The 21,626-nt window shown below is 34.5% G+C and overlaps 1 protein-coding gene across 2 annotated transcripts; it reads right to left on the bottom strand.

Annotated features, from left to right (window-relative positions):
* Positions 1–4,790: 4,790 nt before the first annotated feature.
* On the bottom strand, positions 4,791–18,269 carry LOC104239465 (uncharacterized). 2 transcript variants are annotated; one of them, XM_009794101.2, is made up of 3 exons: positions 17,931–18,269; positions 16,182–16,774; positions 4,791–5,798 (listed from the first exon to the last, which is right to left on the bottom strand). In XM_009794101.2, exons 1-3 carry the CDS (start codon positions 18,055–18,057, stop codon positions 5,061–5,063), a joined length of 1,458 nt encoding a protein of 485 aa, XP_009792403.1. In that variant the 5' UTR covers positions 18,058–18,269; the 3' UTR covers positions 4,791–5,060. The 2 variants fall into 2 exon arrangements, with proteins under 2 accessions (XP_009792403.1, XP_009792402.1); XM_009794100.2 differs by having other exon boundaries at positions 16,182–16,780; positions 17,931–18,268.
* Between the last annotated feature and the right edge of the window lie 3,357 nt (positions 18,270–21,626).

Below are 21,626 nucleotides of genomic sequence, written 5' to 3'. Positions count from 1 at the left end.
TCAGTGTTTGATAATAAAAGTTTTAATTTTTATTTGAAGATAAATTTTATAATTTTTCAAAAATTTTAAAAATTATATAAAGTTATTTTTCAAAATTTTCTCTTAAATCACTCGTAAAACTTTTAAAACAACCCAAAATTATATTTATGTCCAAACATAACTCTAATTTTCAAATATCATTATCACTTAATTTTTTTCACTTTTTTAAAAAATTTTACAATTCTTACGTCCAAACTCCCGCTAAATATATTTTAAAAAAAGATATTTTTTAAAAAAAATATTTTTTTATTTTACTCTTAATAATATGATTTATTAAACTCGGCTTGATATAAAATTTATTTTTTTTAAAAATAATAAAAGACATGTCAAATTCTCATTATCATTTATTTATTTAAAATAATTTTGGTATTTCCTAAAAGTATATATTGGGGTTATATGTCAAATGTTTTATATAAATTTATATATTTCAAAATTTCTTATCTAATCAAATATTTTTACATAAATTCATACAAATGAAATAGTAATTTAAATAGGCTGATGGTAATTTGGTCATTAGGATTTCCTCTTTATTTTTATGAATTAAAATATTCATCACCAACCATTAAGTCTGCTATGGGCATCCATGGCTCTGGAGATATCTGTTCTTACCTCTTTGTGGTCCCTACACCTCACCCCCACCCCCCATTTACAGGGTAGGGGTAAGCTAGTAATTTTACCTAATTATAGATAGGGACTAGGATGATATAAACAAAGCCTATTTTTAACAAAACCTTATTATAAGTTATAGGTTGCATTTTGCATTTAGATTTTATTCTAGTGTTAAGAGCGTAACGCGTAATTTATGAGGTAGGTGCAGTTCACGGATTCAAACTATATAACAAACAAAAGTTCTAAATGGAGAAGAGAGCAGACAAATTATTTATCGAGTTTCCAACCGTACGTTAAATAAACCTCGGGTATTTTTCGAGTATCAAAAAACAAGATTTGCATCTCCACCAAACTCAAAGTGGTAAGAATATACAACAACAACAACAACTACCCAGTAAAATCCCACAAAGTGAGGTCTGGGGAGGGTAATGTGTACGCAGACTTTAACCCTACCCCGACAGGACAGAGAGGTTGTTTCCGATAAACTCTCGGCTCAAAAAGACGAAAATAAAAACAGAAAAAAAGTGGTAAGAATATATGTTCGGAAATATTACTTTATTTTTAATTAGAAATTTTAAATTCGAGTTTTTTAAATGAAATATTCTAATTCTTTAGTGAGAAAAGATAAAATTATTGGGAGACAAAAGAGAAAGAGACACTTCACTACAGAATGGTTGAAAATATTGTTTTACAGAAAAAACTGTAAGTTTTAGTTGTTAGTGGGGAGAGGGTACTTTATATATGCCTACCCATTTAAGGCAGAAAAGCTGCTGGTTTCTTGAAAGTTTGGTTACCTCCTTTAACACAACAACCGAAAAATAACCGCTTTAAAATAATAGCCGAAATATTTTTTGTGTGTGTATATATATATTTTTATATATATAAATTATATACAAAATTTATATACTTTTTCGACTACCAAACATAAATAGTTTTTATCGCATGCTAAAAATAATAATACCCCTTAATAATGTTGTCGGTCATATTAGCTCACATAAGTATCTAGGGGCGCAACTCTTTTTTGCCGGAAAATTATATTGTACGTATATAATTTATTTATTATTTTGTATATATTTATATCTTAATAATTTAATAAAAATATTGCCTCGACCACTATTTGCTCTAAAAACTTTCGAACTTTTTCCATTATATTCTATACGGAAAATGTCCAAATATATCCTCGAACTATGTAAAATTGAGTTTTACCCATTGTTAATACATAATTACCCCCTTTGAACCACTTGAAATTAGTTGAAGGGGATATTAGGACTTGTGTAAAGTTTTAGTGTCTATTGAGAGAAGAGACATAGTTTTAGGAGGTAATTATGTATTCGTCATATTTTAAATGGCTCCATATGGGGCATATTTAGTCTCGCACGACGGAGCCACATTTAATCAAGGGATGTCAATCGACACCCTGTCGCCGGAAAATTATATTGTATTGCAAGATAATTTTTTTGTTTTACGTATATTTACTATACGTTCATTCTCCTAAACTTTTTGGTGTTTTTTTTGACACCCGTTGGTAAAAATTCTGGCTTCGCCAGTACTCACGCGCATACTTTGAGAGCGTATTTGGCTCATTAATGGCCCCTTCAAATCGATTACTTTTCTTTTGTAAATATTAAATATGAATAAAGAGCAGCAAAGTGTTGAAAAATATAAATCATTTCCATATATTCTATATATAAACAACATATACTACAAAAAAGTAAGGTCTGCGTACACACTACCCTCCCCAGACCCCAGTAGTGGAATTATACTCGATTATTGTTGTGGTTGTTGTTGTACTACAAAAAGGGGTTGTGATTTCTTGTTTGATTGAGGTGTATAAATTGGCTTTATGTGCATGTGTGTAAGAAAGAAGGAAAGAAAGGAAGAGGAAAGGTCTTAATCTAATAGCCTTTTTTGATTGATGCATTAAAGACATGGTTAGGAGAGAGATGGAATGTGACATGTGAGGAAGCTTACATAAAGCAACTGGTTTAGCTTATTTTGTGTACTTGTTTTCATTTCCTTTTTATAGTGCAGAGAGGTTAATTTTATTTTTTGCCTCAACTAAGTTTCACATGGTCCACCAGGGGTGTTCATTCGGATCGGATATCCGAAATCCGAACCTATCCATTCAATTTTGGATTTCGGATTGGATCGGATTTCGGATTGTGTTTATTAAAATTTCGGATTTCGGATCGGATTTGGATTGGTATATCTTAATCCGATCCGATCCGAAATCCGAAATTATTAGGTAATATATAAATACTACACTTTAATTTCGGATAGTCAGTACTTCCTTTACATCTTCTTTCAAGTTATTACATTTACAATTGTTAGATTTAGCTATATTGGTACCGTAGTACTCTCATAATTGCATAAACATGAATTTTTCTTAATATCTTGCCTCTTTTACAAAGAAAATATACATATTAGTTTGCAACCTTGAGGCATAATAATATCTGAAATCCGATCCGATCCGATCCAATCTTTAAAATCCGATTCGATCCGATATAATTCAGATCGGATTCGGATTGCATTTTCTAGAATCTGAAATCCGAAATCCGAATCCAAAATGTACGAAATCCGATCTGATCCGATCCATGCACAGCCCTATGGTCCACCATTATTCATAGGCTAATTGGAGATTAATTTATTGCCGCCCACATCATCCGAGTATTTATGGTTACCGAGACCAAAGGTTGTGTATGCATTTTCAAAGCTACTGGTAAAGGTCGTAAATCGGTCTATATACGAGCAAAGACGCTAAGTCGGGCCCCGCACCACATTTTGCCATCTTCATATTTGTCCAATCGAACTATTGACTCTAATACCAGTTGTTGAGCTAAACTATTTTTAAGATACTCTTGACATGGTGAAATAATATCTGCATTAAATCAAACTATCAATGTTTTTCCCGAAAAACCTAACACAATTAAGAGTATCCAATACATTATAAATACGTAACTTATTTTTCTTTTCTATTTCTCAAATTCTCAAAATCATTTTGCCATTAGATATATCTAAAAATATAGTAACTATTAGAAACCTATAAAGACTTAAAGAGTAGGGAATCAACCTTATATATGACTCACCTTTAAACAATTGAAAAGCCTTTGGTTTATAAATAATTGTTTTAGTGCTTAAGTAAATATAATTATAAAATCGTGCACCTCAAGATTAATTTCATCTTAATTATGCAAGATTAAGTTTTTGCATACCTTTTTAGAAACGCAAAGGACAATCAAATAGGGCATCTAATCGACCAGTAGTATTAGACTTTAAAAAAAATAGTTTGGTTTATCCATTTTATAATATATTTTTAAAATATTGGACCTATTTTTTCCCCATTCATAAATGCTTGTATTTTCTCATTTTCATGCTCATGTCATGCTCAAGTTTGTTAAATTGGTTCTTGTTGGAGCCAAATACACACGCAAGTATACACGATACACGATCAACAAGTTATAAAATAGTGAGTTAAGAGTATCATTCCATGAGTACTTACTAATTACTATAGTGTAAAACAATAAAATAAGAAATTAAAGAAAACAAGCTTATAGACTGAATTCAATAAAAGAAAACATTCCAAAAATATGTGTTAATATCTAATTAGTTGCATTGCAGTGATACCGATGTTTCACAAACATTGCAATCAATATTTTAAAAAAAATATTACACCCAATATTTACAACAAATCGTATATTTGCCATTTCGAGCCAACTAACAATCTTCCATGAGATTACATTACCCAAGAAATTTTATTTCTTTGGTACCCTCTTTCAATGGACTTCCTAACCGCCAAAAGAGTGATGTAACCATAAATGGAAATAACTAATGAATAAACTGGGGCCAAACTTTTGTTCAAGGAGAGAAAATTAAACGTCATATCACTTTTAACCCTCGCCAAAAACTATTTAAATTCGGATTCAAAAAAAGGTACAAAATTTATATAATTTTTGTATATTATATAACATATAAAATGTTATGTATACAAAAAATATATATATTCTGGCTATTATTTTGAGAATGTCTATACCATATCAGTTTCCCAATATATTTTCCAACCAAACACCATTTCAAACGCATATGAGTCACTTTTAAAATCAATGAAATAGCTAAACCAACAAAGGCAAATGAGACTACTCACATATTTAACAATGTAAGATTAGTTAAGAGTTCAAATCATAGTTGGTTGACAAGCTGCCGCAGTTCACCTCACGATTCTTCTAACCTCTACATCTTAACATAAATTAGATAATACTGATTAACTCCTGCATTACGTAGGGGTAAGGGTCTGCGTACAGACTACTCTCCCCAGACCCCACCTATTGGGATTAAACTGGGTTTTCCCCAGACCCCACCTGTTGGGATTAAACTGGGTTTTTTTTTGTTGTTGTTATTACTGAACATGACTTAACTCAGTTATCACTTGTGGTGACCGCTTCTTGTTCTTCGGGGTTAATTCTATTGACAGTTGCACCCACATCATCGGTCACTTCAGTTTTTTCGACATCTTTTGGTGTTTCATTAACAGTTTGAGTGCTCTCAACCTTAGTGGTTGAAGTAGCAATGCCGCGGTCATTGAGTTCCTGGAGCCGAGCCATATGCTTCTTCCCTGTCCTGTGTGCCTCCATCGATTTCTCGGACAAAGCCCCTACTTTGCATGTTGCACACCAGAATTTGAACTTTTTCTTCTTAGTCTGCTTAGTCTTTTGCTTTTCCTGAGCCGCATTTGCACCTTTTCCTAAGCGATCAGCATGGTGTTGCGAAGATGGTGTGACGTTGTCCTTTGTACCTTCTTTCTCCGAAATCTCTAGAGATGTTCCCTCCACTGATTTAGTACCAGGTAAGAATTCAACTTTCGGTTTTACGTTGAGATAGTCGTCAACTTTTGTTTTTTTGGGGAAAAGACCGATACTATAGTTCTTCCCGTTCCTCTGTGATATTAAAGCAGCCTCCTTGGACTTATGCTTCTTTCCTTGGAGGTGATCATTCAGACCACGCTCACTTGTCGCACTGACTTGGCAAAGCGCACAACTCCAGTCCTCTTTACCATTTGTCTTTGGAACACTGCATGACGGAGGCTTACTGGCAACCTCCACTAGTGGCGTGATAGCTTTCCTTTTTGCTCCAGAGAGACTAGTATTAGGCTTACCCTGCAGCAAAATGCTCAAAAGAAGTCCGTGAACAAGCACTGCTTGAATTTTCACAACCTGATTAGTGGTGAACTGAACTGAAAGCCTATTCACAATTTTTCATAAAAATCTAGATAACTGAAGAGAGCAACACTGGCTAATATACCAAATGCAAAGTGACGTTAGTTAATGCAAGATTTTAAACACACATTGGATATTAGTATAGTGTAAATGTTAGAACTTCTGCATTTTTTTTATGATTCAAAATAATTTTACTAATTTGGCACCAAGCCAGTGTCAGTACACAACAAGAAAAGTACATCAAACTACCAGATAATGCAACCTACTATTAACCTAATATGCGCCCTGCTTTATCTAGAGATGCAAAGAGAGATAGAAACCGCAAACCCCTGCCTTTTCCCTTTGTGGATTCCAATTGTTATTCACCTATGCCTTTTTGTCAAACTCTCTCCTCAGGTCCAGTTAATCCAGTTAACACACGGATTTCCCTTCTTTTTTGAACTTCTCCGGCTTGTCAGTTAATGTAATGTATTGGTCTCCCAATCGCCAGCCATTACCTCCTCACAACTACCTCTCCTTCAACTTCACATTATGGGCTCTCAAAGATAACTGAACAGCTAAATCCTACAGCCCAACTCAGCTTCTCTACTGTAGGATATCAGCTGCATGCAGATAATTTGCTTGATCTTTCTTTACTCTTCCACTTTTCATATCTCTTTATTCCTCTCGCCGTAGTTTATTGGAGATGCCGATCACTTCAAGTCCACTGAATTCCTCCATCTCTATTCAGGTTCCCTAGCAATAAATAGGATTTTGTTCTCCTTGCTAGCCCTTCTCTCCTTCTAATTTCTTTTTATTCTGGTAAGCAGGAATAAGGCCTCATTCCTTTTTCTGATGACAGGGATAAGGCCGTACCCATTGGTTGAGATGCCCAGGGATTTACCAAATTGAGGAGTTTCTGGAGAGCCCATAACGATTTGTCAGAAGCCCTCCTCCCTGTATCTTCACCGTCATCCTTTTCTATTTTTAAAGGTTTGACGTCTTGCTTTATTTAATAGGGGTGTAATTTCAAAGCCTGATATAAGTTTCGTACTCTCTGTTTTTTTTTGTTTTTTGTTTGAGAATGAACTTTCCTACTCTCTATTAGTGTCACTATGCGCCAACCAATTGCTGGAACTTTATCATAGAGTTCTTTACTCGCCCAGGAATCACTCTTCAGATATGCCGTGCAAGTCCCTGCTTTGCGCTAAAACAAAGCATCAATTCCAACCCAGCACCTCCCACCCCCCTTTGTTTGGCGTACTTTATAATAGTCGAAGGGCCATACTGTGGTATTATGCTACCTTGCAGTCGCAGGAGCTTCGGGACCTCCAACCTTTATTCTCATTCTCAGGTTAGATTCATTCTCAGGTTTTTAGCTTTCTTCCTTCAACCCAACCATTGTCAAATATTATATAACAGTCTTTTTATCAGAATACTCAAAATTTAGATCATGATTCCCAAGATGAGATTTCTTATGATTAATCCAACAGTAAGCAAATTGCAATTTTGAAGAGCAAATTTCATCACAAAACTAATAATAAATAATGACAGATGGTTAAAATAGTTAATCCTGTGTAATTGTCTAAAATCACAGTTTGAACACGACTTTAATAGTTGAATCAAAATTTTGAAGTATGATTTTAAAGTACAACAACTACTATTATGCATCAATCTCAAATGAGTTGGGGGTCGGTTATAAGAATCCTCACCAAACTCAATCTAAAATCATCTCAGGCCAATATTATACAAAATAAAAGTAAAGTATAAGAAGTTTACATTTTCTACTGACTCCTAGAAAGCATAGGATGTAAAGTAAAAGAGCTAACATGACTAAAACAAGGCAGATGTGTTTTTGTTAAGGCGGCTGGGACCGTTTGGCGGTTTTACCATTTAGGACCAGGTCAGTTTGGCCCGCCATTGGACCGGGCCAAACGGAATTTTTAAAAAAAAAAAGAGCAGTTGGCTTTAAAAAAAAAAAAAGAAGAGTCGTTGGCTCTTCAAAAAAGTCATTTTAACCTCCTCCAACTAATTTTTAACCCAAAACTTTTTATTATTAGTAACTGTGCTAGCAATAAACTGCCTTATATGCCGTGAAGCAATTATTCTATAAGCAATTATGTGCTTTTGCATTATCCAATCCTCATCAATCCAATGACATGTAACAATAAGGTAATCATAGTCGTTGTTACTTCTACCAATATCAGTTGTAATAGCAACACGACAATTTATATGAGTAAATAAGTAGCGCAAATATTATTTATATTTATGCTTATATTTATAAATATCGCTCTTTACAGTTGTGCGAGGAAAACCTTTATAAGTAGGATTTTAATTTTTTCTAATGTAATGCACAAACGTAGGGTCAGATGGAAAACTATAGGGTAAGCGCATAACAGTTACCAATTTTGTCAATTCTTCCCGATCTTTTCTTGGATCATAATATAAAATACCACCGGTAACAGTGTTAATTCCCAGTTGAAATTGATTTGAACCAGTACCGCTAGGGTCAGTCTGACTAGGACTAGGTGCACTTTTCCCCTCGGCCAGAGCTTTCATACGAAGATATTTGGCGTTATCATTAGGGTGTTTAGCTATGTGTCTAGACAGAGCTCCCGTCCCCGACCGCGTCGGTGCATATTTAAAAGCTAACTCTATACCACAAGTTTTACACTTAGCCTTACTTTTTTCAACTAGTTGAGTAAAAAATGGCCAAACAACATATGTTTTCGTCCGTTTGGTAGGCTCTCTAGAAAAAGTAGGGGTAGTAACGGGAGTATAGTTGGGTCATCATTAGGATTAGCAATATTATCACTAGTTGGGTCAACATCATGAGAATGGCTAGTGGGTGTATCATCGTCCGGTTGAATTTCATCAAAAATAATTTCATCATCATTGTTTTCATTAATAGTAATCTAATCATTAGTGTAGAGAGCTTTCATTAATTCATGGTCTAAGAATCATTGATGCAATACTATGGCAAAATTCAGTGTCGGTAAATTGTAATAAACTATTATTGGTATCAAGAATAGCAGGTGTACGATGTCTACGTGGTTTGGATCTGGGCCCGGGGAAGAGGAACAGTAGTACCACTAGTTTCGCCAATCTTAGATTTTGCCTTATTAATATCAAATAAATAAAACAAACAAAACTATAATATTAAACTTAAGAGTTGGAACGAGTTACCAAATTGACGAACAACTCGTTGAAAATTGATTATCGTTGAAGACTTGAAGACTCCAATTCACAAACTTCACATTTTTTCACAAATTCTAACAACCTCAATATTTTTTGACTATTTTTTTGAATAAAGTAAAATATAGTAGCAAACTCACAATTTTTTGACTATTTTTTTTTGATAAAGTAAGCAATTGTAGCAAGTATTGAAAAAAATTAGAGAGAGATTTTGATAGATTGATATTGATTTCGTAAGAAAAATGAAAGAATGAGAAAGTATTAAACCTGTTAATCGGGCCGGGCTGACCCGTTTTCAGCCCGCTACAACCCGGTTCAGCCCGCTACTGTTCACTATTGGGCGGGTTGGGACGGGTTGGTAGGGGCGGGTTGTGGACGTTCATGTTCTGGTTAACGGTGCACCAAACCCGCTAAGCCCGTGACCCGTTAGCGGGTTGTTAACGGGCTGCAACCCGTTATGAGCACGTTTACTATTGCTGAATTTTTAAAAAAAAAATTATTTGGACCGTTGCCAACGGTCAAATTGAGAAATGACCGTTGGGGAACGACCAGATTTTGAAGAAATAGCCATTTCGGCCTCCCCCATTAAAAATATAGCCCTCCCACCCCTAATAATTAAAAAAATTACATTTTTAACCTTTTAAAATCTATAAATAGCCCCCTTCTTTTTTATTTTTTCACACAATTCACTCTCTTTCAAGTTACTACTCTAATTCTCTCTCAATTCTCTCTTGATATTATTGTTCTTAAATTCTCAATTCAAGACTTCAAGTTAAATCATGCCCCGTACTTTTAGAGTGCGCTCATATGTTTGGGAACACTTTGAGGTGGTAGAAGAAAATGAAGAAGCTCAGAAATTAAAGTGCAAGAACTGTGGTCTAGTCTTAAATCTTCGTCCAAAGTGTGGCACAGGCTCTTTAAGGAGGCATATCAAGAGTTGTCTTGAGCGTACTCCAGAAATTCGTATTTTAAGTTGATTTGAGACAATTTGTGTTATTTTAAAATTATTAGACGTATTTATGCTTAATGTTTTAGTTTGTTAGATTAATTTGAATTTTTTATTATTAATTTATTATGCATGAAAATTTAATTTTACTCTTTTTCGTTCAATTTTATAAATAATTTGCCTATTGGTCTTATTAAATAATTTTTTATAGCCATTTACTTTCTAATTTCAATTTTATAATTTTAAAATACAAATTTCAAATTTAAAACTTTAAACTTCAAAGTTTAATACTAGGCCTTAAAAGTTTGCAAATATTTACGTATCAATAACATTGAATAAGAAAAATAAAATTTAATTTAAAAAAAAAAAAAAAAAGTAGCCCGGCCCACCCGAACGGGCCCTAAAAAACCCGAAATTTCCCAACCTGCCCCCAGCTCGTTATCCCAGCCCGCCCGCTAACCGAACGGGCTGGAGTTTTTCTCGTTCAGTCAGTCCCAGCCCGCCCGATAAACACCTATAAAAGGTATTTATAGTAGAAAATAGGGGAAAAGTGTAATAATAAAAAGTTTGGGGTTAAAAATTAGTTGGGGGTTAAATGACTATTTTTAAAGCCAATGGCTCTTTTTTTAAAAAAATAATTTGTTGGGCCCGTTTGGCGCGCCATGGGACTGGTCTGGTCGGTCAGGTCCCATGGCGGGCCAAACAGGCCCGGTCCAAATGGGCCTAAATGGTAAAATCGGCCCACGAGTCCACCAATTGCGGACCAAACAGTCCCAACCCATTTGGTCCGTTTAGCCCGCGGGCCCAGGCTAGCCCAGTTGCCAGCCTTAGCTACAACGTGTTAATCTTTAAGCCAACTCATTCAATAGTCCTATATTAATCTAAAAAGTTACTTAAAAGATATGTTTAGAGATCACATTTTTCCATGACCCTCGCCAATCACTCATCTAATACTCCTCTATCCCAATTTATGTATCATACTTTCTCCTTTTTAGTTTATTCCTAAAAGAATGTCATAATTCCTTATTTAGAACAATTTTACTTTAAATTTTCTACTTTACAATTAATGAGATGATTTAGCCACAAATATCTATGTCATGTTTGAGACCATAAATTTTAACCGTCGTCCTTTCTTTCTTGAACTCCATGCCAATTCAAACACCACCACAAAAATTGGGACGGAGAGATTAGATGGTAAATTCATTGTCTCATAACCTAAGTCTAAATCCTAGACAATCTCTTATGTCCTAAGGATTAAATGGACCAACTCTTAAACCTTACTAATCACTTATTCAACTGAGATGAATTAATGCAGCATCTCTTCACTCTAACCTTAACGATAGACAATGATAAATATAAAATGTACCATCTCCTAGCCCTTAACCTTAGACTAGAAACATATTTAGCAGACATTTTCTCCTAATCAAGCCTCTCCAATATGGATTCCCAAGGTTTCACCTGCATGCCTACTTAATTTCTCTCACCAAATCCATTTAATCCAAGTGGACCATCTCATTTCACAAGTTCTCTACTTCTACAAAATTCTCATGCTTGTAAATTAATATGATTAACAAATGCTCGCAATTGCCAGCCTTTACTAGAACTTGATTGCGCCATGTCCTAACGGCTAACAGAAACCTAAAGCTTAGTCAATCACTTATTTACTAAAGATTTAAAACGCATTTTCCTAATATTAAATCCATGGCAATCAATTGTCTACTACAGATCAAGTTATTCTCACAATGTCATATCGTTAATTATATCAAATTTTCAATGCGCTTAGAGTTACGAGACAAATAAGAAGTAATCAACATCATTGTCTTGGTTTTCTATTCTTATTAGTAATTAACTATTTTGTTAATACATGTCTATTTAAGATATTAAATGAAATAGTTTTCATCAAATATTTAAAAGGTAGTTCTCCCATCGTGCAAGCTATCACTTTTCCAAAAACTTAAATTGACCAAATCTACCAACAAAACGATTTTGACTTAGAAAACTGATAGCATGCATGATATGGGAACTATATTCTAAATATTAAACAAAAATTGTTTCATTAAATGTCTTAAATAGACATGTATGTTGTATTAAAGAAACAGTTAATAATAAGAAGAAAAAGTCAAGACAATGATTTTGATTGCTTCTTATTTGTATCGTGAATCAAAGCGGACTGAAAATTTGATATAATTATGTATACCAGTGAAACATATCATCTTAAGATAAAAATAGTTTTAATAATATTGTACATTTGTACAATTTCTACACACAAAACTTAAATGACCAAATTGTCCCTCAGAAACAAAGCTATATAAAAAGTAGTTCAACATTTTCAGCAAAGCTTATTGTTTATTCCTTTAGTTTTCACTCTTATTTAATATAATTGCATAAAATCAACGAGTTTTTGTTTCTTATCTAATCCATAACGTTAAGATAAAAGCTGATCTTTGTTTACAAAAATACAACAAAATATCATTTCTAAACCAAAAAACATTATCAAATAAATTGCAAAATAAGTGTAATTATTTTCTTCTTGGAAAGCCAATAGCATGTAGGAACTATCTAATAACATTATTATATGTCTAGCCAATATAATGACATTGATTGTCTAGTCATAACTATCTAATGACATTAATTATTGCTCAAGTTACATGGTTGCTTCCAAAATTGCTCCACTGTAAGTTTTTTTCGTCATTTTTATCACTATATTTTCTTATTTGATATTAACAGAACCTAAGTGAGATAATTACTTTACAAAAGAAAAAAAATCATTTCACTTATCCCTTTGAGTTTGTGAATCGTTGCCATGTCAACCTAAGGTTCATCTCTTTAATCCTCTTAGGTCTATCCTCACCATAACCTAACCGACACATTTCTGACTTTGAGAGTTGTTGTTACTGATAACTGTGATTTCTACATGTTTTATACCCATTCTTACCTAAGCTTTGTGCATTAACTGCCATAAATTAGTCCCAAAATGCTTACAAGTTGCGCTTGATTGCAGGTGGGGAACAAAATGACCTGTGCGGTCCGCACTGATGTGTCACGCGGCCGCACAGGAGAGTTCAGAGGCTGGGCTATTTCAAGGTCAACCTGCGCAGTCCGCACTGTTTTGCCACGCGGCCGGGCAGGATAGTTCAGAAACCATGCAATTTCTAAGTCAAGACGCGCGGTCCGCGCTCCTTTCCACGCGGTCCGCGCCCAAGAGTGTCAGAGACCCAGTCATTCAAGACAAAAGCCCACGCGACCGCACACCTAATCAGTGCGGTTCGCGTGGAAACACCCTACGCGGCCGCGCGTCACATTTGTGCGGTTCGCGTCCCCAGTGTCAGAAGCAAGATATGAAGACCCAAACCCCTACGCGGCCGCGCGTCATTTGTGCGCGGTCCGCGCCAGACCCTCAGGGGTATTTTTGTCCGATTTTTCCTGTGTAGTATAAATAGAACATTTTACTTTTTAGGTGCAGTTTTTCAGTTTTGGTTTTTTATCAAATAGTAGTTGAACTCGAGACTTCATGGTTTTAGCCTATTTTGGGCAATTTCTTCTAGTATTAACATGGATTTGAGTAGATTAACATTGTAGTTAATTATTATGTCAATTTCATCTACTATTTCTTCAATTTCTGTTTCTATTATGGCTAGCTAAACCCATTAGCTAGGGTTGTGGCTCAACCCTAGTGTGGGTAATTAATGGGTGTGATTGTTTAGTGCATGAATGATGTTGGGTATTTGTTATTTGGATTAACCTTATGTTTTCATTAAGATTTGGTGGTTGCAAACATTAAGTCTAGCTTAGTGAGTTTTGACTCTTCTTGAGAAAGAGAGTCTATGACCCCAAGATTAATTCCAACAAGGAATTGGGATGGACCCATGAGAATGGTAGTCCCAATTAACGGGTTAAACCTCGAGAGAGTAATTACCCAACTTGAACCATAAGTTGCTTGGGCAAATTGGCCTACCCAATTGGTCTCGAGAGAGTCAATTGGGCAAAATCACTCTCTCTACCGAGAGGTGTGAGAGTGGGTGCAAAAGTGCAACGGTTATAGCATAAGTCCCATATTTATCATTCTTGCATTAGGAATCTCTACCAGTTAGTTGACCACCTAGGTACATGCCACGACCCTAGTGTCTTTCTTTATATTGCATACAACTTAGAATCAATATCTTAGCCTAACTTAGCTTTAAACTTGTAGTTGATAAATTGTAGTTGATAGTCAAAAGAAAACCGAAAATGTTAGAAGATCAATTAGGAGCTAAAACATAATCCTAGACCATACAAACACTCAACTCCAAATTGAAGCTCCCTGTGGAAAATTGACCCCGATACCACTATTGGGTAGAAGTATTAGCGCTCACTCTTCCTTAGGTTGAGTCCGTTGCGATCAGTTACTCGACTTAAAGTGGAAGCGTGGCATATTCGTCACATTGTTGAGAGGACGAGAAGGGAAACCAAATAAGAGAATAGGAGAATCAACGGGATTCTCACAGCACTCCTCCTTGGTAGAGTTTGTGGAAGACTACATAGTCTTTTAGGAAAATAATAATAACTTTATGCTACCTTAGCTTTATAAAATCTTTAAAGTTGAGCTCTAAATTAAAAAAGGACTAGCAATTCTAAGTTGAGATGATAGATGCAAAGACCAAAAGTTTCTCCTAAAACAGAATACAAAACTAGGTTACCGCAATCTGTCCTGAAGATTCACAATAACATACTCAGTGTTATCCCACAAGTGGGGTTTGGGGGTCCTGAAGATTCACCAAGGTCATTTAGATTATTCCAGCCACATTGTGAGGGTTTAGAGTGGGTGATATGCTTTTGGGGACATAAATAGAAATAGGAGAGCTTTTGATGGGATAGAGAAAGGATTAGTTCATTTGAGGAGTATCCTCTTTTCCCTTATTATGTTTTGGTGCACCCACGAGATTCCTTTAAGCATAGAAGTCTGGGTGTCTTTTGTCAAGAACCATATTTTGCTGTGAGGTTCTCTATTTTTTTATACTTCTTGTATACGGGCATTTAGGCTCTTCATTAATGAGACAAGAGGGGTTGTTCTGATGGTAAGCAACCCCCACTTCCAACCGAGAGGTTGTGAGTTCGAGTCTCCCCAAGAGCAAGGTGGGAAGTTCTTGGAGGGAAGGATGCCGGGGGTCTATTTGGAAACAGTCTCTCTACCATAGGGTAGGGGTAAGGTCTGCGTACACACTACCCTCCCCAGACCCCACTAAGTGGGATTATACTGGGTTGTTGTTGTTGTAGGCTCTTCATTAATGAAATTTTTGTTACTTGATTAAAAAAAATATTATTCCTGCCAAATGCCAACAGAGATTCAAGGAAAATTCATTACAGTTATAAGCAAGGACATCTATTGTACATTTATACCACTGTCAGGTGAATAGAGTTGATCTACATCCTCATTCTTGCTAGAAGAGATTGCCATGTTTGAGGCACAACAAGGACCCTATTAAGACTCTACTGCTGAATAAAGGAGTAAGCATGCAAGGAAAAGGGAAATTTAAGGACACACACACACAGAGAGAGAGAGATACCAAAAATCAATGAGAGAATGGACTTAAAGATAATGTATAAGTATATGAACACAGTCCTAAGCTTAACTGCAATCGGCAGGATTGGATTGGTTCAGAGACCCTTAAGTTATTTACAAACCGTTATGTTAGTTACAAACCGGTATTAAAGCATAAAGATGGATTTTATGTATTGACTGAATTTAGCAATGTATCTTGAATTGTTTTTATCAAGAGCAATGCATCTTGAATTGTATACAGAATAAACAGTGCTATCTAACTACTCCTGCCACTCAAGGGAGAAAAAAACAAAAGATTAAGGAAAACATTACCAATTATAATAAGCGTACAAGGGATATCAAAACTGTGCAGTAGGGACATCTTTTTTCACATCTTCGACTAATTTCAAATAGCATCTGAATCCATCAACACTTTAATTTACGTTTTATGCATGTACAAGATTATGTTTCTTCTGACGTGAAAGGGCACACAAGTTGCAAGCCGCACAAGAAAAGATACTGCATTAATGCTGAAACTAGATTCCAGGTAGACTAAAAATCCCTCAAATAGAAACACATCCAACAACACAAGGCAATAGATCAGAAAATCACATATACCCTCAAATTCAGGAAAGCAAATGAAATACGAACATATGCAGGATGAACAAGAAGAACAGAAACTGACCAGCAAGATGATCCTGTCTTTCTCTTTGCTAGGCTCCAAAGAGGGCTGCAATTCAGAAATCATTCGCTCCGCACTATGGGATACAGGCTTCAAAGCAGAAACCTTTGGTTCCACACTTCGTTGCTGAAAAGGAATCTCTGAAATCCGCTCCTCAAATGGTACTATATCGAGTCTCCTGATCTCATTTCTTGCACCCAGTCCAGAGACTGATATTTCCTTTCCCATCCTCCCCTCAAGTGATCTTGTGATTCTCTCCTCTATGCACCTTGCATCACTCTGTTGCTTCAAGAATGGAAGCGTCGGTGAAAAACTCATTACAGGTGAAGGAAAAGGAGGAAATCCTTCTCCACTCAGCTTTGCTAGTTGTCTTTCCATCAAGAGCTCTCTTCTTACTTCATACTCCAAAATGCGCCTTCGAGTCATCTCTTCTGCAATAATCTCCTCTCTAATACGCTCCTTCTCAATTTCTCTCATAATTGCCTCACGCATAATGGTGGGATTCTCAATCTCTCTCCTCATTGCCTCATGCAAATTGGCGGATTGGTGTTGGAAATGATCAAGTGCGTTTCCAGAATGAGGCGCCATGTAGCCAGCTGAAACTTGTGATAAACATCACAAAGAGTAATATTTTAGTCTCAATGAACAATGAAACAAACATAAATTGTACAATGCAGGAGCATTCAGCCAATAGAAGTCAGAGAGCAATGAAAAAGCCAAACTTAGAAATTTATATCTAGCAAGTAACTACACTTCATCCGCTTCAATTCTGTTTTGGTTTATGCAGACAGAAAATTCCAGGACGTTAGACGATTCAAAGTCGATATATCTCTTAAATGAACTTCACAAAGGTAAGACAAATACTTTAGGAGAGTCATACTTATTAGGAAATAGTAAAGAAGAAAACATGATTACGGAATAAGGAAAAAGGGCGTTCGGGGTGTGAAAACACTTTCAGAAACGAGTGATTCCAGACTTTTAGGGATAGCAAATAATGCTCTTCTTTGGATACAACAAGCATTTTACCAATAATCCAAACGCAACTGCTTTGAAAATGGAACAATGTCAAGAACGTTCAAAAAAAAATAGTCTTTGATGGTTTTATTGTTTCCAGAAAAGTTGAAACCTTTCAAAACAGATCATTTCCTTCCACTAATTAATTGTCCAAATTAAAATTTTCCAAAAATTAAATTAAATCTTTAATGAAACACTTAAGACTTATTCCTCACACAGCACTTTCAATGTAAGATTTCTGAATCCAGCACATATCACCAACTTTCCTGAAAATCACCCTCTTTACTTAATAAACTATTTGCACTTTATTAGAGTAACTAAACTATACAACAATACTAAAGGTAAAAGTTGCAACCATGGACCCTAAGTCACAGGTCCAAGCCACAAAAACAGCCTCATGTAGAATGCAAAGTAAAGATTGCATACCCAACAGCTCGGGGCCGTTCCCGGACCCGAGCGTAGCAGGCTGCCTTTTTATATAACAATACTTACGGTAAAAGTTGAAGTCACAGGTTCAAGGCACCGAAACAGCCTCTAGTACAATGCAAGCTAAGATCCGACACTTAGTGCATCAAAGCAATACACTTAACCGAATCCTTAATTAACTACAATCTCTCTAAATATAGCTAACAGCAAACACAAATAAAACCGAGATTTCCCTTCCCGTTACTATAAAAACTGATCATTGAACAGAAAAAAAATTAAAAAATAGAGAAAATGCAGAGAAAAGGAACAGACCACGAATTGCTTGCTGAGTGAAGTAAGTAAGAGTTGAAGACTGATGCTGCTGTCTATAAAGAGGAGGTTGTTGTTGTTGTGATGGTAATGGTTCATCTACCGATTTATACTTCAAATTATAATCCATACCAAAAATTTACTTCAAAATCGGCAAACAAATAGTCGCAATTTTTGTAATTTTATATATAATGCAGCAAAAAACGGAGATTTTGAGAGAGAAATTGTAGGGTTTTGTAAGATTTGAATGTCAAATAATGGAGGAAAGAGGAATAGGTAAAAAGGGAAACTTTTGGAGCGTATATCGAGAATTACTTTTGTCAGCGAAAAGGTACTTTAGGAAGCAAGGAGTTTTTTTTGGTTTCTCTGCTCTAATCGCATGGGAGACCGATTATATTCTGATTTGCACCGTGTAGGACCTCATTCGGAGGAAAGCGTTCTCTATCAAATATTTTTTCATACCCAAGACTCGAACTCAAGACCTCTGATTAAGGAGAAAGCGAGGTGTTACGAGAAAAATTTATGTGATATCTTTTATTTTTTTATTTTGATTATGCATTTGAACGTATAAAAAAAGACAGTTTGGTGCATAAGAAATAATCTTGTCATAACTAATATTTGCATTGCTAACTCATACGTTACTAATACATTTTATTCGATATTATCCTTATACAACCTAACAAACGATCCCTTAATTTTTCAAAATAAAATTTATATATTTAAAAATTACATATAAATGTTATAAGTAATAATTAATATTTTAAAATATAAAACATATCAAAAAATTACAGTTAAAATATAATTAGTTTGATTCTCGAAACACGAGGGGATTAAACAACAACATACCCAGTATAATTTCACAAGTGGGGTCTGGGGAGAGTAATGTGTACGCAGACCTTACCCCTACCTGAGGAGGTAGAGAGGTTGTTTCCGATAGACCCTTGACTAAGGGATTGTAATAACTAATAACTTCGTTTTGAGTAACTTCATATTATGTATTATAATTTGCTTATATGGTTGGTTTCGGTTTTCGAATGGTTCGGGATTGATTTGGAAGAATGATTCACATTTTAGAAGCTTTTAAGTTGAAAGAGTTGATCAAATTTGACTTTTGGGTAAACGGACTCGAACTCAAATTTTAATTATTCTAATGATTTTGTATGATAGATTTTTTGCATATCCATAAAGTTTGGTTAAATTTCGATGAGTTTTGGATAAGTTTGAATTATTATTTTGGGAATCGGAGAAGAAAAACGGAGTCTTGAAAAGGAAAAAGAAAAAAATCGGGGACCTTTTTTGACTAGTGTATGTACCAAAGATTTACGAGTTTGGGAAAAATCTATTTGTCTGATTGAGAAAGGGTAAATACTAGGGAATTTTTCATAAAGCACCATCTTTTAAGTCTAATTAGTCATTTATAGATACCCTTTGCTATATTACGTGTTATAAATACCTTTTATGTTTTTATACAATGTATTTTATATATTTAAGCTGTTGTATTCATTAATACAACCAAAAAAATAGGCGTAAAAACTGAAATTCCAGCTAAGTTTGACATGTATTTAGCTGTATTCAAGCGGCATTAACGTTAAATACAGAAGGTTAAACTGGTTAAAAACGGAAGGAAATCAAATCACATGATATTCTCCTAATTTAACTCCACGAGCTAAGGAAATCAAATCACATGATATTCTCCTAATTTAACTCCATGAACTAAGGAAATCAAATCACATGATATTCTTCTAATTTAACTCAACGAACTAAAACGATCCCTCATTAATCTGTATTTGAAAGATACATAATAAAGATTATAGCTGAATAAAGAGAAATACATATGAATAATACAGTTGAGTAGAACTGTATACAGTTGAATACAACAAAATACAACTTAATTCATCTGAATAAAACACTTGAATACAACAAAATACAACTGAATACAGCTGAATAAAACTCTTGAATGCAACAAAATACAACTAACTTCTGCTGAATAAAATAGTTAAATACAACTGATTAAAACTGAATACAAGAGAATACGCATAACTTTTTAATACATCTAAAATATATAAATTAATGCTACTGAATACATGTGAATACAGCTGAAATATACATTCGAATACAACTGAATACAAATAGGCGATTTGGGCGATCTAGAGAGAGAAGCAGCCTGATGGCTTCGCCGGTCGGCGGCCAGCCATTAATTCCGGTTGGTCAGCCCCTTAACACATCTGTTCAACCTCCTACAACAACTACAAACAATCCCCAGCCCTCAAATCCCACAAACGAAGCCATGAATTACGCAAAAGCTGTGAACCCTACTTCAACGACCACTACCAAGCAGAATCAAGCCGCTACAGTTGAATCAATTGCTCTTCGTCTATCAAAATCAATGAATTAAACTTACCCTAGGCGATTGTAATGGAGTGATAATGGAGGAGAACTAGAGAATTTGGGTGGGAGGAGAGGTATGAATCGTGGGTTGAGGGAGAAAGAGTAAAGTGTATGCAAAAAGAGAGAGAACGTGGTTAGTCAATTTTACTGTGATTATGTGAGAGAAAAGACTAAAAAGGAGAGAGAGAAATATTATTTAGCATATATGGTGCCTTAAATGTAAGATGTAACTATAATTGGATATTTGGCTATAAGGTATAAAAGGTATCTATAGGATGTAATATTTTAAAATGGTATTTATTTAAAATAAATAGGGTACTAAGGTTTTCTATAAGGTGTAAAAATTCCATAAAAATACTAACTTAACTCGTTTTTTAACTTTTTAAGGAATGAATAATTGGGCAAAAAAAACAAATAGGAGTATGAAAAAGGAGAATCTATATAGGCTGTTTAGCTAAGTTTTTGGAAGGTTATAGTAATGAACTTCTTTTTTCTGAAAATATTACTTTTTTTAGAAATTTAAGGTATTTAGTTAAAAAGAAATATGATTTTGACTAATAGTTAGTAATTTGTTTTTCTATAAGAGAAATCCAGTTATTCAAATAATTTTTTTCCTTTACTTTCTTCACCGAGGTTTTTCTCTTTTATTATCTCCAACACTTCTTTCTTTCCGTAAATCTCATCAAATTTTTGGACAAAAAATGGAAAATGTTAATTAACTAAAAATGAAAAACTTAATCAAAGTCTTTAATGATAAATAATTTAAAAAGCTTTTTAAATGATAGTAATTGTAAAGTTAAGAAGTAAATGTCTTTTTTGTAATTGAATGTCTAAGTGGGCGTTTGGACATAAGAATTACGAAATTTCAGAAAAAGTAAAAAAAAAAAAATCAAGTGCAAATGGTATTTGGAAATTTGAGTTGTGTTTGGACATAAATACAATTTAGAGTTGTTTTTGAATTTTTATAGGTGATTTGAAGTGAAAATTTTGAAAAATAGTATTTTGAAGTTTTTAAATTTTCGAAAAATTTCAAAATAACTTTAAGTGAAATTTAAAAAAATTCTGGCCAAATATTAATACCAAAAAAAGTAATAAAAAAATTATGGCCAAACGGGCCCTAAAATTATATTTTTTGGAAAAAAAAAAGTGATCAAACACAAACTAACTCTTGTTTAATTATTTTTCAATCTTTTTTTTAGTAGTAATACGATTATATATATTAGTTACTAAGCATCATTCAACATATCACATAACATAGTATCACTTGTAATGACATTGGGGCAAGACGGCCCTGCATGCAAAAAGTTAATA

Source organism: Nicotiana sylvestris, chromosome 11 (assembly GCF_000393655.2).
Source record: "Nicotiana sylvestris chromosome 11, ASM39365v2, whole genome shotgun sequence".
Classification (NCBI taxonomy): domain Eukaryota; kingdom Viridiplantae; phylum Streptophyta; class Magnoliopsida; order Solanales; family Solanaceae; genus Nicotiana; species Nicotiana sylvestris.
Note: the sequence above shows the minus strand (reverse complement) of the source record. Positions and strands in the feature narration are given on the sequence as shown.